Here is a 15,617-nt window from a genome sequence, read left to right on the forward strand (position 1 = left end):
TGCTTGGGGATAAGGAAACATGATGTTTGGCTTCTACTGAAAGTAATTGATGGTGTCTTCCTGGTCCAGAATTGAGTGGGAATAACAGCTAACGCTGTGACTGCTGGGGTGGGGCTGCAGGGTGGGACGCAGTGGTGGGGTGAGACTCGGAGGCCCTGTCCAGGCTCAGGGAACCATGGCCTCTCACACAGTTGACTCTAGCACTTGGAGCATCCTCATGTGAAATGAGATGCTACCTTAGTACATTTGGTGTGTTTCGAAGTCAGGGGCTTTTAAAGAAGATGCATTAAAGCACTTACAATTCTTCAGATAAGTTGTAGACTTTGACCTGGGCAACACTGATATGTAATATTTTATTTGGCTTTTTAAACTATAAAGGGCCTCTTTGTCTTTCATTACTAAGAGAGCTCAGGAACCAGGGGGATAAATCTTTATTTACAACTACTCCTTCTTGGCTCCAAGGCCAGAACCAAGTTGGGTTCTGGCATGGGGACAGATTACAACTCCAGCAACTAAGGCTGTTCGTTGGTAAATATGCTAGGGTGAGCTGAGGTGCTTCCAGGGTGTCGGGGTTTACGCTGCACATATGGATTGTTTTGGGGACAAAGCCAGCCTGTTACCAAGCCAGCCTGATGTGGCTAATGGCAGTTCTGGCACTGGGCTGGGCAGTAGGGGCTCACTTTCGGCTCCCTCTCAGCTTGGCAGGTTTAAAAAGTGTTTTTTAACTGAAAGCCCCAGGGATTCCAGTACAAAAATGCTGGAAAACCTCAAGTACGCTGGTATGTTTATATAAATCACAGGGGCCCCAGTCCCGCTCAAGAGAGGTCAGGGAAGTGCATTTGTCTAAGCTCACGAAGGTTCTTGACCAGAGATTTCTATTTGATTTAATCTACATCCGCAGCAATTCCATAACTGAGCAATAAGTCATTTATTATGAAAGTTAGGAGTGTGTTTCTGACTGGGACCAGGCGCCTCTACCTGTGTTCTCTCTCTCTGTCTCCTTGTTCAAGTATGGGAACTGAAGGTTTTGGACAGACTTCCTTCCTCAGGGAGGGATTTTTAGTGTGTCACCCACCTGTTGTGCGGGAGGTATTAAGCAACAGATGCCCCATGTGGAAGGCGCTGTGAGTGCCATAGCACACACAACAACTCAGCTTGGTCCCCACAGCAACTCAGCTTTGGGAGATGGAGAAGCTGAAGGAAGGTTGGCCTGGGAGCCGGGGCCTTGGACACTGGGCAAGGGCTCCCATGGGGTGGGGACAGCACATCCCGAGGCAAAGAACCTGTGGATTCCGGGTTCTCCATGTGGTTCCCTGCATGTGATGTTTCTGGGCCAAGAGATGAGGATAAGGTTGGAGAGGCAGACTGGTCCCAGGTGTGGCAGCTCCGACAGGTGGGCACCTCTGTGTTCTCTCCAGGTCACCTCATCAGACACCTGACTTTGGCAGTGAACCTCAGGTAGAATCCTACACTAGCTGCCCCTGTGACACCTTTATCTCAGAACTGGATTCCCCCACCTGCTCCACTCCTGGTTGTCCTGATCTCATCAGCAAAGACAACAACAGCACAGGAACTACCTCTGATTCTCCTCCACCCCTCCTCCTTCCACGTGAAATTTACCAATCAGTTCTGCTGACTCGACCTCCAAGACATTCGGCCAAGACACGAACGCTCCTCAGCTCCATTCCCTGCCCCCTCCTCCATCAGAACAGCCTCCTGGCTTTGGGGTCCCCCTGCCCTCCCCCTGCAGCCACTGGAGTCACCCTGCGAAACAGATCCTGTTGTTCCCCTCATTGGGTGGAGTGGTTGGTTATCAGAGTCCTGTTAGAGCGGGTTCAAGTGTCGGAGATGTGCCGCCGTGCATCCAGCCAACTCTTGGAGACTTTCACTTTGAAACTCCCAAACGTGGGTGATGCGGGGCAGGGGAGGGTGGTGGGCTGTACTTCTCCCATGTGCCCCAGCACCTGCAGCTCATCCACTGTCCCAGGAAGGGGCCATGAGCACCTGCCCACAGGTGGGCTGCAGGGGGTGGGCTGATGCACTGGCTGGGGCTCAGCCCTCTTGTCTCCGTGAGGTGGGACATAGGGGTATCTGGTGACAACGAGGAGGAAGGGGAGGAGGGAATGGGTCTGGGGACACACCATGGAGGCTCAGCCAGCCCTTCCCGCTGCCTGGAAGGCTCTGGCCTAGAATTTTCACATGGCTGGTGACTCTGTGACATTCAGATCTCAGCTGCAATGTCACCTCCTCAGAGAGGCTCTCCCTGACCTCAGAATCTAAAATAGCTGCCCTGACACTCGCAATCACATCACCCTATTTTAATTCTCAGAATAGCATTTATTGCTGTGAGATAATTAGTTGTTAATTTTTTTACTTGTTTACATGTGTGGGGCTCTATCTCTTACTAGCGACACTGGTACATACTGAGCTCTGAACAGATAGAAAAACCTTAATGCATAAACCTGAAACATTCTTTCTCCTTCCAGAAAAAGTACAAATGTGCTGTGATGGAATACAGTAGAATGCAAAACTCATTTTGGGTATATGAACTTGAATTGCCTGGGATTAAATCCCTGGGTGTGTATGTGTATGTCTGTGTTGTGTGTAGGTATGTGTGTGTCTCTGTGTGTCTTTGTATATGTATGTGTATTGTGTGTGTCTCTGTATGTGTATTGTGTGTGTATATGTGTGTCGTGTGTGTGTCTCTGTGTATGTGTGTATCTCTGTCTTTGTATATGTATGCATGTGTTATGTGTGTATTGTGTCTCTGTGTCTCTGTGTGTCTCTGTACGTGTGTGTGTATTGTGTGGGTATATGTATGTGTGTGTTGTGTATGTGGATTGTGTATGTGGTGTGTGTACGTATGTGTGTGGTGTGTGTGTGTGTATGTACGTAGGGGAGGGGGTGCATCCTGTAGCCTTGGCTTCATCAACAGCCAACATAAGTCCCAAGTGGTCTGTACCCACCTGGGCAAACAGCACTTACCGAGCTGTGTACCCGTCTCCTGTGCCTGGCTTCCTCCAGTGAGCTGGGGCACAGATGGAGCTTGAGACACCAGCAGTGAATATTATATAATATCTGAACTAAGTGTATCGAGAAAGTGTATGTGTATATATATATATATATATATATATATATATATATGAAAAAACCAAAAACACTAATTCAAAAAGATACATACACCCCAATGTTCATAGCAGCATTATTTACAATAGCCAAGGTATGGAAGCAACCTAAATGCCCATTGACAGATGAATGGATAAAGAAGATGTGGTATATATATATATATATACATACATACATACACAATGGAATACTACTCAGCCATAAAAAGAATGAAATAATGCCGTTTGCAGTACTATGGATGGACTTGAAGGGTATTATGCTAGGTGAAATAAGTTAGACAGAGAAAGATAAGTACTGTGTGTTATCATTTATATGTGGAATCTAAAACATATGACAAACTAGTGAATAAAACAAGAAGAAGCAGACAAACACATATAGAGAACGAACTAGTGGTTACCAGTGGGGAGAGGGAAGCGGGGAGGGGCAATATAGGGGTGGGGGGAAAGGCTTGTTATGGAATTATATGAAATCATGTGTGTGAAACTTTTGAAAGTTGTAAAGCACTATAGAATTTGAAGAATCTTTCATTCAATAAAAAAATTTTTAAAAGAAAGTACATTTAAAATGGGAAAATGGAGCAGCCAGGCTCTACTCTCTAAGCCTTGACTCCATGTCTGATCTGGGCTTAAGGATCCTTCTGGCTCTGCAGACAGCTGCGGTCTTTTCAGGATGAAGCCTGTCAGCCTGGGGTGAATGCAAACAAAGCTTCATGCATCTAAAACCGGCTCCTTTTGTCTTAAGGTGATGGTTTATATTTATAATTCCTTTAAAAAAACCTAATCCTTCCAGGATAAGATTGTAATTAGCCAAAAAATTCTTATGTATTCTTTTTTTTTTGTGGTTCGCGGGCCTCTCACTGTTGTGGCCTCTCCTGTTGCAGAGCACAGGCTCTGGATGTGCAGGCTCAGCGGCCATGGCTCACGGGCCCAGCCGCTCCGCAGCATGTGGGATCCTCTCGGACCGGGGCACGAACCCGTGTCCCCTGCATTGGCAGGCGGACTCTCAACCACTGCTCCACCAGGGAAGCCCCTCTTATGTATTCTTTAAAAACAAAACAAACAAAAAGACCCCACAGGATACCCAGTTTAAAATAACCCATGGGGAGGGGGAAGGGTAAGCTGGGACAAAGTGAGAGAGTGGCATGGACATATATACGCTACCAAACGTAAAATGGATAGCTATGGGGAAGCGGCCGCGTAGCACAGGGAGATCAGCTCGGTGCTTCGTGACCACCTAGAGGGGTGGGATGGGGAGTGCGGGAGGGAGGGAGATGCAGGAGGGAGGAGATGTGGGGACATATGTATATGTATGACTGATTCACTTTGTTATAAAGCAGAAACTAGCACACCACTGTAAAGCAATAATACTCCAATTAAGATGTTTAAAAAAAAAATAATCCATGGAAGTATGTGTATGTGCTGTACATGTGTTTCCTCCCTGAATCTCTAGTGATGGTCCTGAGGTCCTGATTGGCCTGGGATTGGACTGGTGCATGATTCTCTAAAAGGATAAGATAGGAAGCGACTGTTTATTTAGCCAAGTAGCTGGGACCACTCATCCTCCCACGGGCAGGAAATACTAAAATAGTGAGCAAAGATAAACTCCAGAAAGAAAAGGGATTTCCTAAGCGCTGATTTGGCCCATCCTTTCCGTTTAAGCCATGGACACATTCATCAAACTTCCCATCACCTTGGTGGCAAACTCGGTAAATTTGAGGAACCATAAGCAGCTAACATTATGAATAGACAGTTTCTTCTTCTGCCTTTAAAAAATGAGCTCATGTAGGTAAGATGAAATAGCGTTAGGGACCCTATGATTAGCGATGCTTCCTGTTTACTTTTTCAGGAAAGATCAAAGTTCCTTGGGCTTTACACAGGGACCACTGGAGACCTGGGGGTGCTTAACGTGGTTGAGTGGTTGTCTGCATTTTTTCCTGATTTGTGAAATTCACCTCATTGACTGGCCCGTATATTGCAAACCATATAATCTGTTGGGTGGACAGGCAGAGTTCTGGACTGCAGTGTTTTCTGTTTTTCATTTATTTAGGCTGGAGGAGAAAAAATAGACCCAGAAGAGGCACTGATCTATGAAGAGGATTTAGAGGAAAGAGATGGTGTTGAAGGCGATTTGGAAGAAAGCACGAAATTAAAACTCTTCCGCAGGCTGGCCTCTGTGGCTTCCAAGCTTAAGGAGTTCATTGGCAACATGATAACCACCGCGGGGAAGGTTGTTGTGACGATTTTACTGGGTTCATCAGGTGAGGGTCTCCAACTCCTGGTGGACCACAAGGAGGGAGCTGGCGAGTAATGAAAGGAAGGGTTGAAGAGAAAACAAAGAAGGAAGCAGTTCTGTTCCGTGGCACCAAAATCGTAGCTGTAGCTTTTGTAAACTTGGCCACATGTACAAACCAAACACGCACATGTAGCTTTTCCCGTTCAGATCTAGGTTTTATGTTTTTAGATGGTTGCTATTAACTTCTGTAAAGCAGTCTTCTTCCATAGCTGTTAGGTGACATCATTTTCTACGTGACGATCCGGACAACTGTTGTCCGCCCTCAGAGCCTGTGAATGGTGATCTGGGACAAGGGACAGTTTTCATGGTCCCGTCCAGAGCTGCACATGTGCTTCTGAAAGCTTTTCTGTTTACATTGAGTCATTAGCAATCTTAATGTAACTCTCCAGGATAGACTATTTTTCTTCCAGAGTTAGATTGTAATCTTCCAGCACAGACGCTCACTTCCTCTCGCTGTTGGCTGAGGGCTGCTTGTTCCATAAAAACATTATCTCCATCTTTGCCCCCTTCCCCGTTGCCCCAGAGGTACTGTGAACTTTATTCCATCCTGCTTCAGTGAAATTTCATGAGATGAAACAATTTAACTGTTTTTCCATAGGAAAGTTAAAAAATGGAAAAGTGAATAGTATTTCTCAAGAAATGTAACTCAGGATTTTGATGGGAAGTCATTGCTCCCCCCAAAGTTTTAAAATACCTGTAAAGGAATTACCTCGTTTTACATTTCCCTAATTAGTGATAGTGCAAATCGAATTTCATCAGGCAGGGCAAAGGTATAGTGAGACTTTAGCTGCCACAGAATGTAGTATTATGAATCCTAGTTAACAAACAAAAGCAAATCATTATTTTAAAAAATTTATTGGGGAAAGTTAGAGTGCACATACAGTATTCCTGAAGAATTGGGGGAAAGTAGATAGATGGAAACAGGCAAGTAAATAAGCTAAGTTCTACTGGTATGAAAAGTGGATGTTTGCGGGGCCCCAACGCCACAGGTAGGGTTTCTTCATCATCTGGTATTTCCCCATATTTACAAATTGCACTTTACATGTGACTTTTTTTTCACAATAAGAATAGCATTAATTCTGATTTTATCAATGAAGTGTGATGAATTGTACTAAAAGCATAGGAAGGAAATTCACGTCATCGCCAATAGTGACGTTTCCTGCGAGGCGCACAGTTTCTGCGTCTACACGGTGTCTCACTCTAGCGTTTCTCCCTCCTCAGGAATGATGCTGCCCTCTCTGACCTCGTCCGTGTACTTCTTTGTGTTTTTGGGTCTGTGCACCTGGTGGTCCTGGTGCCGGACCTTCGACCCTTTGCTGTTCAGCTGTCTCTGTGTCCTGCTGGCTATTTTCACTGCGGGACACTTGATTGGACTGTATTTGTACCAGTTCCAGTTCTTCCAAGAAGCAGTCCCTCCCAACGACTACTATGCCAGGTAAGAAGAATCAACTGCTAGACATTTCACAGTTCAGTAAGATAATCCGCGAGCCCTCGGAAGGGCCTCCTTATGACTCCGCCGGGCACTGTGCATCTGCTGGGGTCCTCCTGGATGCCCATATATGTGTCGAGCCAGGGTTTGGTGGGGATGGGGAAGCTGTCTCTGCCTTGAATGTATTGGCCGACACTGTCTAGAGTGAGGAGGTGTCGCTTCAGATGGAGGTGCTGCTGGGACACGGCGGGGAGGGGAAGCTGCTGTTTGTAGCAAAGGACAGACGTGGTCTCAGCCGTGGAAAGAGACCCAGGAAGAACATTTTACAGCAAAGGATAATAAGGACACGTCAGAGCATCAGCTGTAAGGAGCTCTTAAGGACAAACAGAGGACAAACTGAGCATCGAAAAGAACTAAATGATTATAAAAATGTAAAAGTAAAAATGCATGAGTCCATGATGTGTGTGTGTGTATGAGAGAGAGAGACAGGGAGACAGAGAGAGAAATATCTAATTTGCTTCAGTTGTCAGTGATTACTATCCCAAATTCTTACTATGAAATGGGAATTAAAGGTAAAGAACCCAGCATTTACTTTGACTTTTTAGAAGGAACTCCAGGCCATTCTCAGTTAATGAGGGAAAATTCTTCTTGACAGGATTACACCAGCTAATGAAAGGGAAAGGAATACTAGAATTAGAAAATTACCATTTATCAATCAATTTTTAATGAAATACTTAGATCTATTTGCAAACTGAAACCATGACTTAAAGAGGTTGCTGGGATGAAGGCTGTTTGCAACAATGATGGAGTATAACCTCACTGATTATTATTTGCTAATTACAAAGGGAAAAGACCTTTCCAATGGTGGTCAACACCTTTACCAATTGATCCAAACTAACATTACCAAGGTGGGATCCCTTGACATTTCAGACTTCTAGGCTTGATGCATTGTGGGGAATATGGCATCATATTGTTAAACCTTTAGACCTAACTTTCGCTTTACAGAAAATATAAAGGATAGAAATATGATTTAAATGACTCCACAGGGAGAAAAGGGAACCCTCATACACCGTTGGTGGGAATGTAAATTGACACAGCCACTATGGAGAACAGTATGGAGGTTCCTTAAAAAACTAAAAATAGAACTACCATATGACCCAGCAATCCCACTACTGGGCATATACCCTGAGAAAACCATAATTCAAAAAGAGTCATGTACCACAATGTTCATTGCAGCTCTATTTACAATAGCCAGGACATGGAAGCAACCTAAGTGTCCATCGACACAGGAATGGATAAAGAAGATATGGGACTTATATACAATGGAATATTTCTCAGCCATAAAAAGAAACAAAATTGAGTTATTTGTGGTGAGGTGGATGGACCTAGAGTTTGTCATACAGAGTGAAGTAAGTCAGAAAGAGAAAAACAAATACCATATGCTAACACATATATTTGGAATCTAAAAAAAAAGAAAAAAAGGTCATAAAGAACCTAGGGGCAAGACCGGAATAAAGATGCAGACCTACTAGAGAATAGACTTGAGGACATGGGGAGGGGGAAGGGTGAGCTGGGACAAAGTGAGAGAGTGGTAGTGTATATATGGACATACGTACACTACCAAATGTAAAATAGCTAGTGGGAAGCAGTCGCATAGCACAGGGAGATCAGCTCCGTGCTTTGTGACCACCTAGAGGGGTGGGATAGGGAGGGTGGGAGGGAGGGAAACGCAAGAGGGAAGATATATGGGGATATATGTATATGTATAACTGATTCACTTTGTTATAAAGCAGAAACGAACACACCATTGTAAAGCAATTATACTCCAATAAAAACATAAATAAATAAATAAATAAATGACACCACAGGAAAGCGATCATCAAAGTCCAGAATGTACAACCTGTAAGGGAAACGATCTGGTCTCTTCAAAAATCAGCATCCTGAAAAAGAAATGTATGTGGACGGAGTTGGGCAGGGACTGTTCTAGTTTAAAGAGAAGTGAGGATACCTCACAGACAGATGGGAAGCCTGACCCTGGATTACACCCTTGTTCAATGACAAATCTCTATGAGGCATTCTGAGGTTAAATGGGGAAATTTCAATAGTCACTGGTTATTAGCTGATAGTATAGAATTCCTGTTAATTCTTAGGTGTGTGATTTGTATGTGGATATCCAAGAAAATGTTAATTTAGGACATACATGGTGAATTCTTTAGGGACGTCTGCGACTTCCTACTGGTTTAGCAACCATTGTGGGAGAGACCCACAGACTCACAGAGGGAGATAGAAAGAGAAGGGGAGAAAAATAAATAAAATGATCTAAACTAGGTGGTTGGCATGGGGTTATCCATTGTCCTATTTTAACTTTGATTTTTCTGTGGAAAAGTCCAGAATGGAAAGTTCCAGAAATAAAGAAAGGGGAACAGAAGTGGCAGGAGAGAATCGTGGGTTTGGTGAGAACAGTGTGAGGATTCTCTCCATGCGCCCAGCAAGGTGGTGCAGGTGCTTTTCGTCTTCTTGTTGAAATGAGATATCTGCATTTTAAAGGAACGTGAATAATGTTATCACGCGGACAATAGAGATTTCATCCATCTTCCAGGAGATCCTAAGATGGTTTTCATGTGACAGTAAATGTGAAGAAGCGGGGAGTGTGTGCACATGTGTGTGTGTGACCCACTCTCCTTACTCACAGTACTTACAAGCTAGTTTGTGGCTATCTCTGTACAATGCTAAAAAAAAAGTGAGTCAAGTCCTAAAACCACTTATAGTCAGATAAAAAAGATATACCCAACACACACACACACACACACACACACACACACACACACACACACACACAGTCTGCCTAATTCTAAATCCAGTTGGCTTAACCTGGAGGTGTAACAAGCATAATTCCGTCTAAAAAGAGAAGAATGTTACATAGACACAGAACACGGAGGAGACAAGACAATAACCTAGGTGCTTATTGATGGACTGATGGATAAAGAAAGCTTGGTATAAACATGTAAGGAATATTACTCGGCCATAAAAAAGAAGGAAGTCCTGCCATTTGCAACAATGTGGGTGGACCTGGAGGGCATTATGCTGAGTGAAATAAGTCAGACAGAGAAAGACAAATACTGTATGATCTCACCCTATATGTGGAATCTAAACAAAAGTCAAACTTATAGAAACAGAGAGTGGAGTGGTGGTTGCCAGGGGCTGGGGTGTGAGGGAAATAGGGAGGGGTGGGTAAAAGGTACAAACTTTCAGGTATAAGATTAGTAAATTCTGAGGATCTATGAACAGCAGGTTAATCACACTGTATTGTAATAACATTGTATTGAAATTTGCTAAGAGAGTAGATCTTAAGCATTCTTACCAAGAAAAAAAAAAAAAGAAAGGAAAAGAAAAAGTAACTGTGAGGTGACTGATTGTTAGTTAACTTGACTTAGGTACTACATTTCACAATGTATACTTATATCAAATCATCATGCTATCCACTTTAAATGTATTACAATTTCATATGTCAGTTGTACCTCAATAAAGCTGGGGGAAAACTGCGAAGCTCTTTTTGTGGTACAGATTTACATGATATTTATTTTAGGCAAGAGTGAATAAATGCGAAATTTCAGTACAGACATTAGTTCTAGATTAAATGAATATTTCAGTTTCTTCTAGACATTTAATTTTTGGTTTATTGAACACATGTAGAAAAAAGTTTTGTACTTTTGGAAGGGCTGACTTTTAGGGATGGTTTAGTTGGAAACGTAAATATCTTCTGTGGGGCCTTAGTCTCCCCACACCCCCCAATTTAAGAATCTTTTCTGCTATCTAGAGACTGATGATAGGAAATACAAAGAATATTCAGAACCACTTTGAAAACACTTTTTCTGTACAGGATCAGTTAGTACTGTAAATATTTTTGACTTTGCAGGCCTACGGTCTCTGCCGTAATTCTTCCAAGAAGCTGTTTCATTGCAAAAGCAGCTCTGGATGAGATTTTAAAGAATGTGTGTGGCTGGGTTCCAGCAAAACTTCGTGGACACCGAACTTTGGATTTCAAACTATTTTCACATTTCATGAAATATTATTTTTCTTTTGATTTTTCCCAACCACTTAAAAATGTAAAAACCATTATTAGCTCACAAGTCCTATCCAAACAGGTGGTGAACCAGGCTTGCCAACATATGGTGTGGATAATAGCAGTCCTAATAGTGTAACAACTTACCATATTTATTTGCATTTGGATTGTCTCAAAATTATGACTATAAGTTATTATAGACATTTTGAAGATAATTACCTTGAAAAAGTTTAAAAGCTTCATTGCTATAATCTCATAGAGTCATTAGAAGTTGGGTTGCTTATCAGATAGATAGTTTGAGCTAAGCAATGCAATATACACACATTTATATATATACATATATACATGTATGTGCATGTATATATGTATCATATATACGTATATATACTGCCTTATTGAAGAGTCTTCCCCCCATTTACTTGGTGACAATAGGACATTGCCTTTTAGCCCTTGAAAGCTTGAAAATTTACATATTTTAAACAATAGCTTTTTCTTAAGGCATAATTTCAATGCATTGCTTTCCACCAACGAATTCTGAGTTGGAAGAAAACAAACTGGAAACAAGCAGAAAAAAAAAGTCATCTTGCGTAGGCATTTATTCCAAATTTCATAACCACAGAGACTCCAGCTCATGTGTCCAGGTTCGGATGTGGCTCTACTCAAAACAATCCAAGTTGTTTTTATCTTCTTGTAAGCTTTCAAATAGGCTTTCTGGTGAGAACTATCTTTATTTTTAGAAATATTGAATTGATTTATCGTTAGTATAATACATGCTTGTTGGTGATTATTTGGAAAAATATAATAAAGAATCAGGAAAAACACTTGAAAAAAATATAATCCTAACTCCCCAAAATACTGTTCATTTTTGGTCTGTATTCTTCCAGTATTTTTCCTATGCATATATGTGTTTTTTAAAAACAAACTTTGAATCGTGATGCACATGCTGTTTTATAACTTGCTTTATGCAAGTTCTGTATCTCCCCATGTTATGAAATGTTCTTCTAAAGTGTGATTTTCATAGCCTGCAAAGTGGTTGATTGTGTTTGATTGTGTAGCTATGTTATAGTGTAGTCAGTCCCTGATTTCTGACCAGGGAGATTAAGATTACTCATTTTGCCCTCTTGAGTGACATTGTAATGAGCACCCAGGTTACTTGTAAATTTAGGTAAAACTCATGATGACCAAGAAGCAAACCCACGGTCCCTCAGTTGTAAAGGAGCCTCCACGGGGCTGGTTAGTGCTCTGCCCTGTGGGAGGGTCTGGAGGTTTCCCCGGTCCTGAGCCCACACGATGCTACTCCACTGGTCTGCATGCAGGTGTTGTGACCTCAAATCCCACACCTGCATGGGGCACACCTCTGTGGGCTCGTGTTTTTCTAGAGTGATGTCTTCTTTCAGCCCAAGGGCCCCAAGAGATCATATGCTTCCTTCCAACTCCACCCGCACCTGGGGGAAGTTTCTCCATCATTCTAGCCAGGGAAGCACGTAGAGAAGGTGGGCAGGGACCAGCAATGGACGGGGTGAACTGGAGACCCAGGAGGATGTGGAGGAGAGGCAGGGAGGAGGGCTGCCTGGGGAGGAGAGTTAGTGATTCCCTCCCATTTGTGCACAGACCTGGCATGACCGTATTTTCCAAAACAAAATTCAGGGCTCTTTTTTGATAGTTATGAGAGTACCTATGGGAAGGTAAGGTGGAGTGAAAGTAGGATTCTGAAATGCTGGAGCGTATGGTTTTATATGGTTATAACCATAAAAAATGTAGTGCCCCTTCTTGTGAAGTTGATCCAGCAAAATAAAGCTTTAAAACGAATCCACATAACTTATATAAGACAGATAATATACCACTCAACACAGTTTGTTTAATGGAATAGAGCCCAATCCCAACTTACTCTGGCAGGTCTCCCTAAGAAAAATGGCAGACTAAACAAAATTTGGCTTAGCTAGTCCCAAGGGTGGCCCCTTCCAAAGGCTTTGTGTTTCCTGGGGAATTTCTGTAGACAGGAAACACCTTATTTTTTGAAGGCAAGGAGGCAAGGATCAAGGTGTTGGGCTGGTGTTCAGAGTCCTCACCTGTGTTCCTCCTTGTGAGGTTGGCCAGACTGATGAAGCCACAAGTCCCAGCCAGCTTGTGTCCTGTGGGTTTTCTGCACCGAAAGTGCGGGAGGTGCGCTGGGTGGAGGACGGGACAAAGGCAGGTGGACCTGACTTGCTCTGCAGTGTCCCTGAACGTGAGCAGAAATGCACTGAATGCTGTAAACAAACGTCTACTCATCGATGACTTCACGAAAAGCCAGTTTTAACAGTTTGTCAGCTCACTGTTGACTGTTTCCTTGTGAAGATGACACCGCAAGCAATTCTGAGGTGAACTCATCTAAAAACAGTCCTGGACCAAAGGCAGGGTCTTTGTTTTCTCACCTTCAATTATCTGGACAATACAGGTGAAAGTTCTGACGTGGGCCAGGGTGGAGGGCTTGGCAGGAGAGTCAAACGTCTACTGTTTTCTTATCATGACATAGAGAATGATGGAGCCGGTACATTTACTTCTCACCCCGAGTCGTGAATGTTCGTGTGCGGTGGGCACTGAAATGGTGTGTGACTGAATAACCTCTAAGTCATGTCTTATCACCTCTTACTGGCTTTCATTCCAACTCTGAACTTGCTCTACAGCAGTCACAGGAGTCACGGGTTGGATTTCTTTGCTCAAATTCATTTTGTTGTTTTGCTGCTTTTTTCACCTTAAGTTGTGCAATTTGAAAATGAACGAGAATTGTGGGAAGGAATGGGAGAGATTCTCGGGTCATTCCCTATGGAGGCAGCATTTCCTATTAAATAAATACACAACAATTTGTCCGATGTTGCCCTTTCCATGTCCTATTTCAATAAATCATGATAAGAAAATGCATTATGTTTAGTGAAGGAAAAACCTATGTTTATTCCAGTGTTAAAACAATGTAAGAGAGAAAAAGCAAAGCCTCAAACTCCAGCATCACTGTTTAACTATTCTGTGACAAATGAGGAAAATGTGAAAAAACAAACATGAAAAGTACAGTAGTATTTATTATATTTATCCTATTTTTATACTAGTCATAAAAATATCAATAATATGTCAGGAGTCATAACAGCCCCGATGCTGTATGTCTCTGGCTTCTAGTTTGGAGGGGCCAGTGGGTCCTCTAGAAAGTGACACAAGGCAGTCAGCCCTTGGGTGACGTTGGCTGCAGTTGGCTTTGTAAGTGGCTGTCTAATCCACGTTGTTTAAGCGTGTTTGCAGCCTCACCAGGATGGCCCAGTGTTGCCTCTCATTAGAGCCGTCTGAGCTTTGGTAACACAGACAGCACAGAAAGACGAAACGGTTCTTAATGGAGGCCAGTTGGCAAGAACCTCATCTGAAGGCGGTCCAGTGTGGGGATAATTAATGTCAAACGGGTCATCTTAATGCTGAAGAATATAAATAGACCCACTGGTTAACACTTTCTCTTTTTGTTAACGATGGCACCCATAATCAATGGCAGTCGGTAGGTGATGTAACAGTAACCAAACTTTTGGTTTCCTTTTGGAAAGATTCTTATGATTAAGTGACAGGTGTTAGACCCAGTTCATCTAAAAGGCAAAAAATAGGAGCCAAGAGACATGAATTGCCTTTCCACAGATAAATGGAAAATCAGTAGAAAGTAAATACTTGAACCCCTGAGTCCGTTTGGGCAATTCCCCACAACCTCTTGGTCACCTGGGGCCGTAAGTGGGTGTGGTGTTGACCCAGGATCCCAGGGTGACACCTGGCATTGTGTACAAAGCAGCTACTGCCTCTCACCAGGCAGACGACCCTTGGTACTGGACGTCTGTCCAACCAGAACCTGAAACCTCCCAACCTGGCCTTCCAGAATTCCAGCCTTGACTACCTGTGTCTCACCTTTGCTGTTGAGGGCGTCTACCAGGAACGGTCTCTGTCTGGTTTTCAGGGAGGATCCACCCTGTCCTCTGTGGGACCTGGGTGCCCTGGCTGACCTGACAGGTCAGGCTCATTCTGGAGCCTTCATTTCTGCAGAGCAGCTCACCTGCACAGGTCACCATAGGTCAGGACCTTCTGCCCAAGTGCTGTCCCTGCTCTCAAGGATAAAGTGGGGTCCAGTGAACCTTGCCAAGTAAAAAAATGACTCGTTTTACATTTAGTCTATCAAAATATGAAGAGGAATAGAGATTAAGCATAGTTGGCGGTTGTATTTTTTCTAAATTTGCTCCAAATGATTAGTATTAATGAGCATATTACAAACTATCTCTGGATGGTACATTTAGGTGCTTTCAACCTTAAAAATTAATAGCAAATTAAAAATGGTAGAATTTCTTGTGGTGGGAAGAAGGACTATTCCTTCAAGTTAAGATAACAGCTGATGAAAAATTAAAGTGATCTTTTGAGAAAGGGCATTTTGGAATAAAACAATTATTCTGCTATCAAATGTTTATTGGAAAGTGTGATCATCTTGTTTATTAGAGCTAAGATTCTCATTCATGGTCTGGATTTTAATTCAATGCAGTAACACCTCATTAATTTTTTACACTGTAGATAAGCCGATTTGGCTGACTTGCAAAGTATTTTGAGGATAAATATGCTGAACGATGTTACCTCATAACGGCTTGGCTTTCTGAAGTTCAGAATGTTACTTATGCAGTATCTTCAGCTGTTGTTATCTTCATTTTAGTTCTAAGCAAC

At 42.8% G+C, this 15,617-nt stretch overlaps 1 protein-coding gene across 4 annotated transcripts in view; it reads left to right on the forward strand.

The window, feature by feature from the left end:
- The window catches only part of PIEZO2 (piezo type mechanosensitive ion channel component 2), a gene marked incomplete at its 5' end in the record, with an annotated part of 352,743 nt that overhangs the window by 204,552 nt on the left and 132,574 nt on the right, over positions 1 to 15,617 (forward strand). For all 4 annotated transcript variants that reach the window (XM_079717696.1, XM_079717698.1, XM_079717697.1 and 1 more), the window contains 2 exons: positions 5,173 to 5,383; positions 6,640 to 6,853. In XM_079717696.1, coding sequence (XP_079573822.1) covers positions 5,173 to 5,383; positions 6,640 to 6,853 — 425 coding nt within the window. The remainder of the gene's footprint in view (positions 1 to 5,172; positions 5,384 to 6,639; positions 6,854 to 15,617) is intronic.

This window comes from Hyperoodon ampullatus (assembly GCF_949752795.1).
Source record: "Hyperoodon ampullatus genome assembly, chromosome: 13".
NCBI classification, from domain to species: Eukaryota; Metazoa; Chordata; class Mammalia; order Artiodactyla; family Ziphiidae; genus Hyperoodon; species Hyperoodon ampullatus.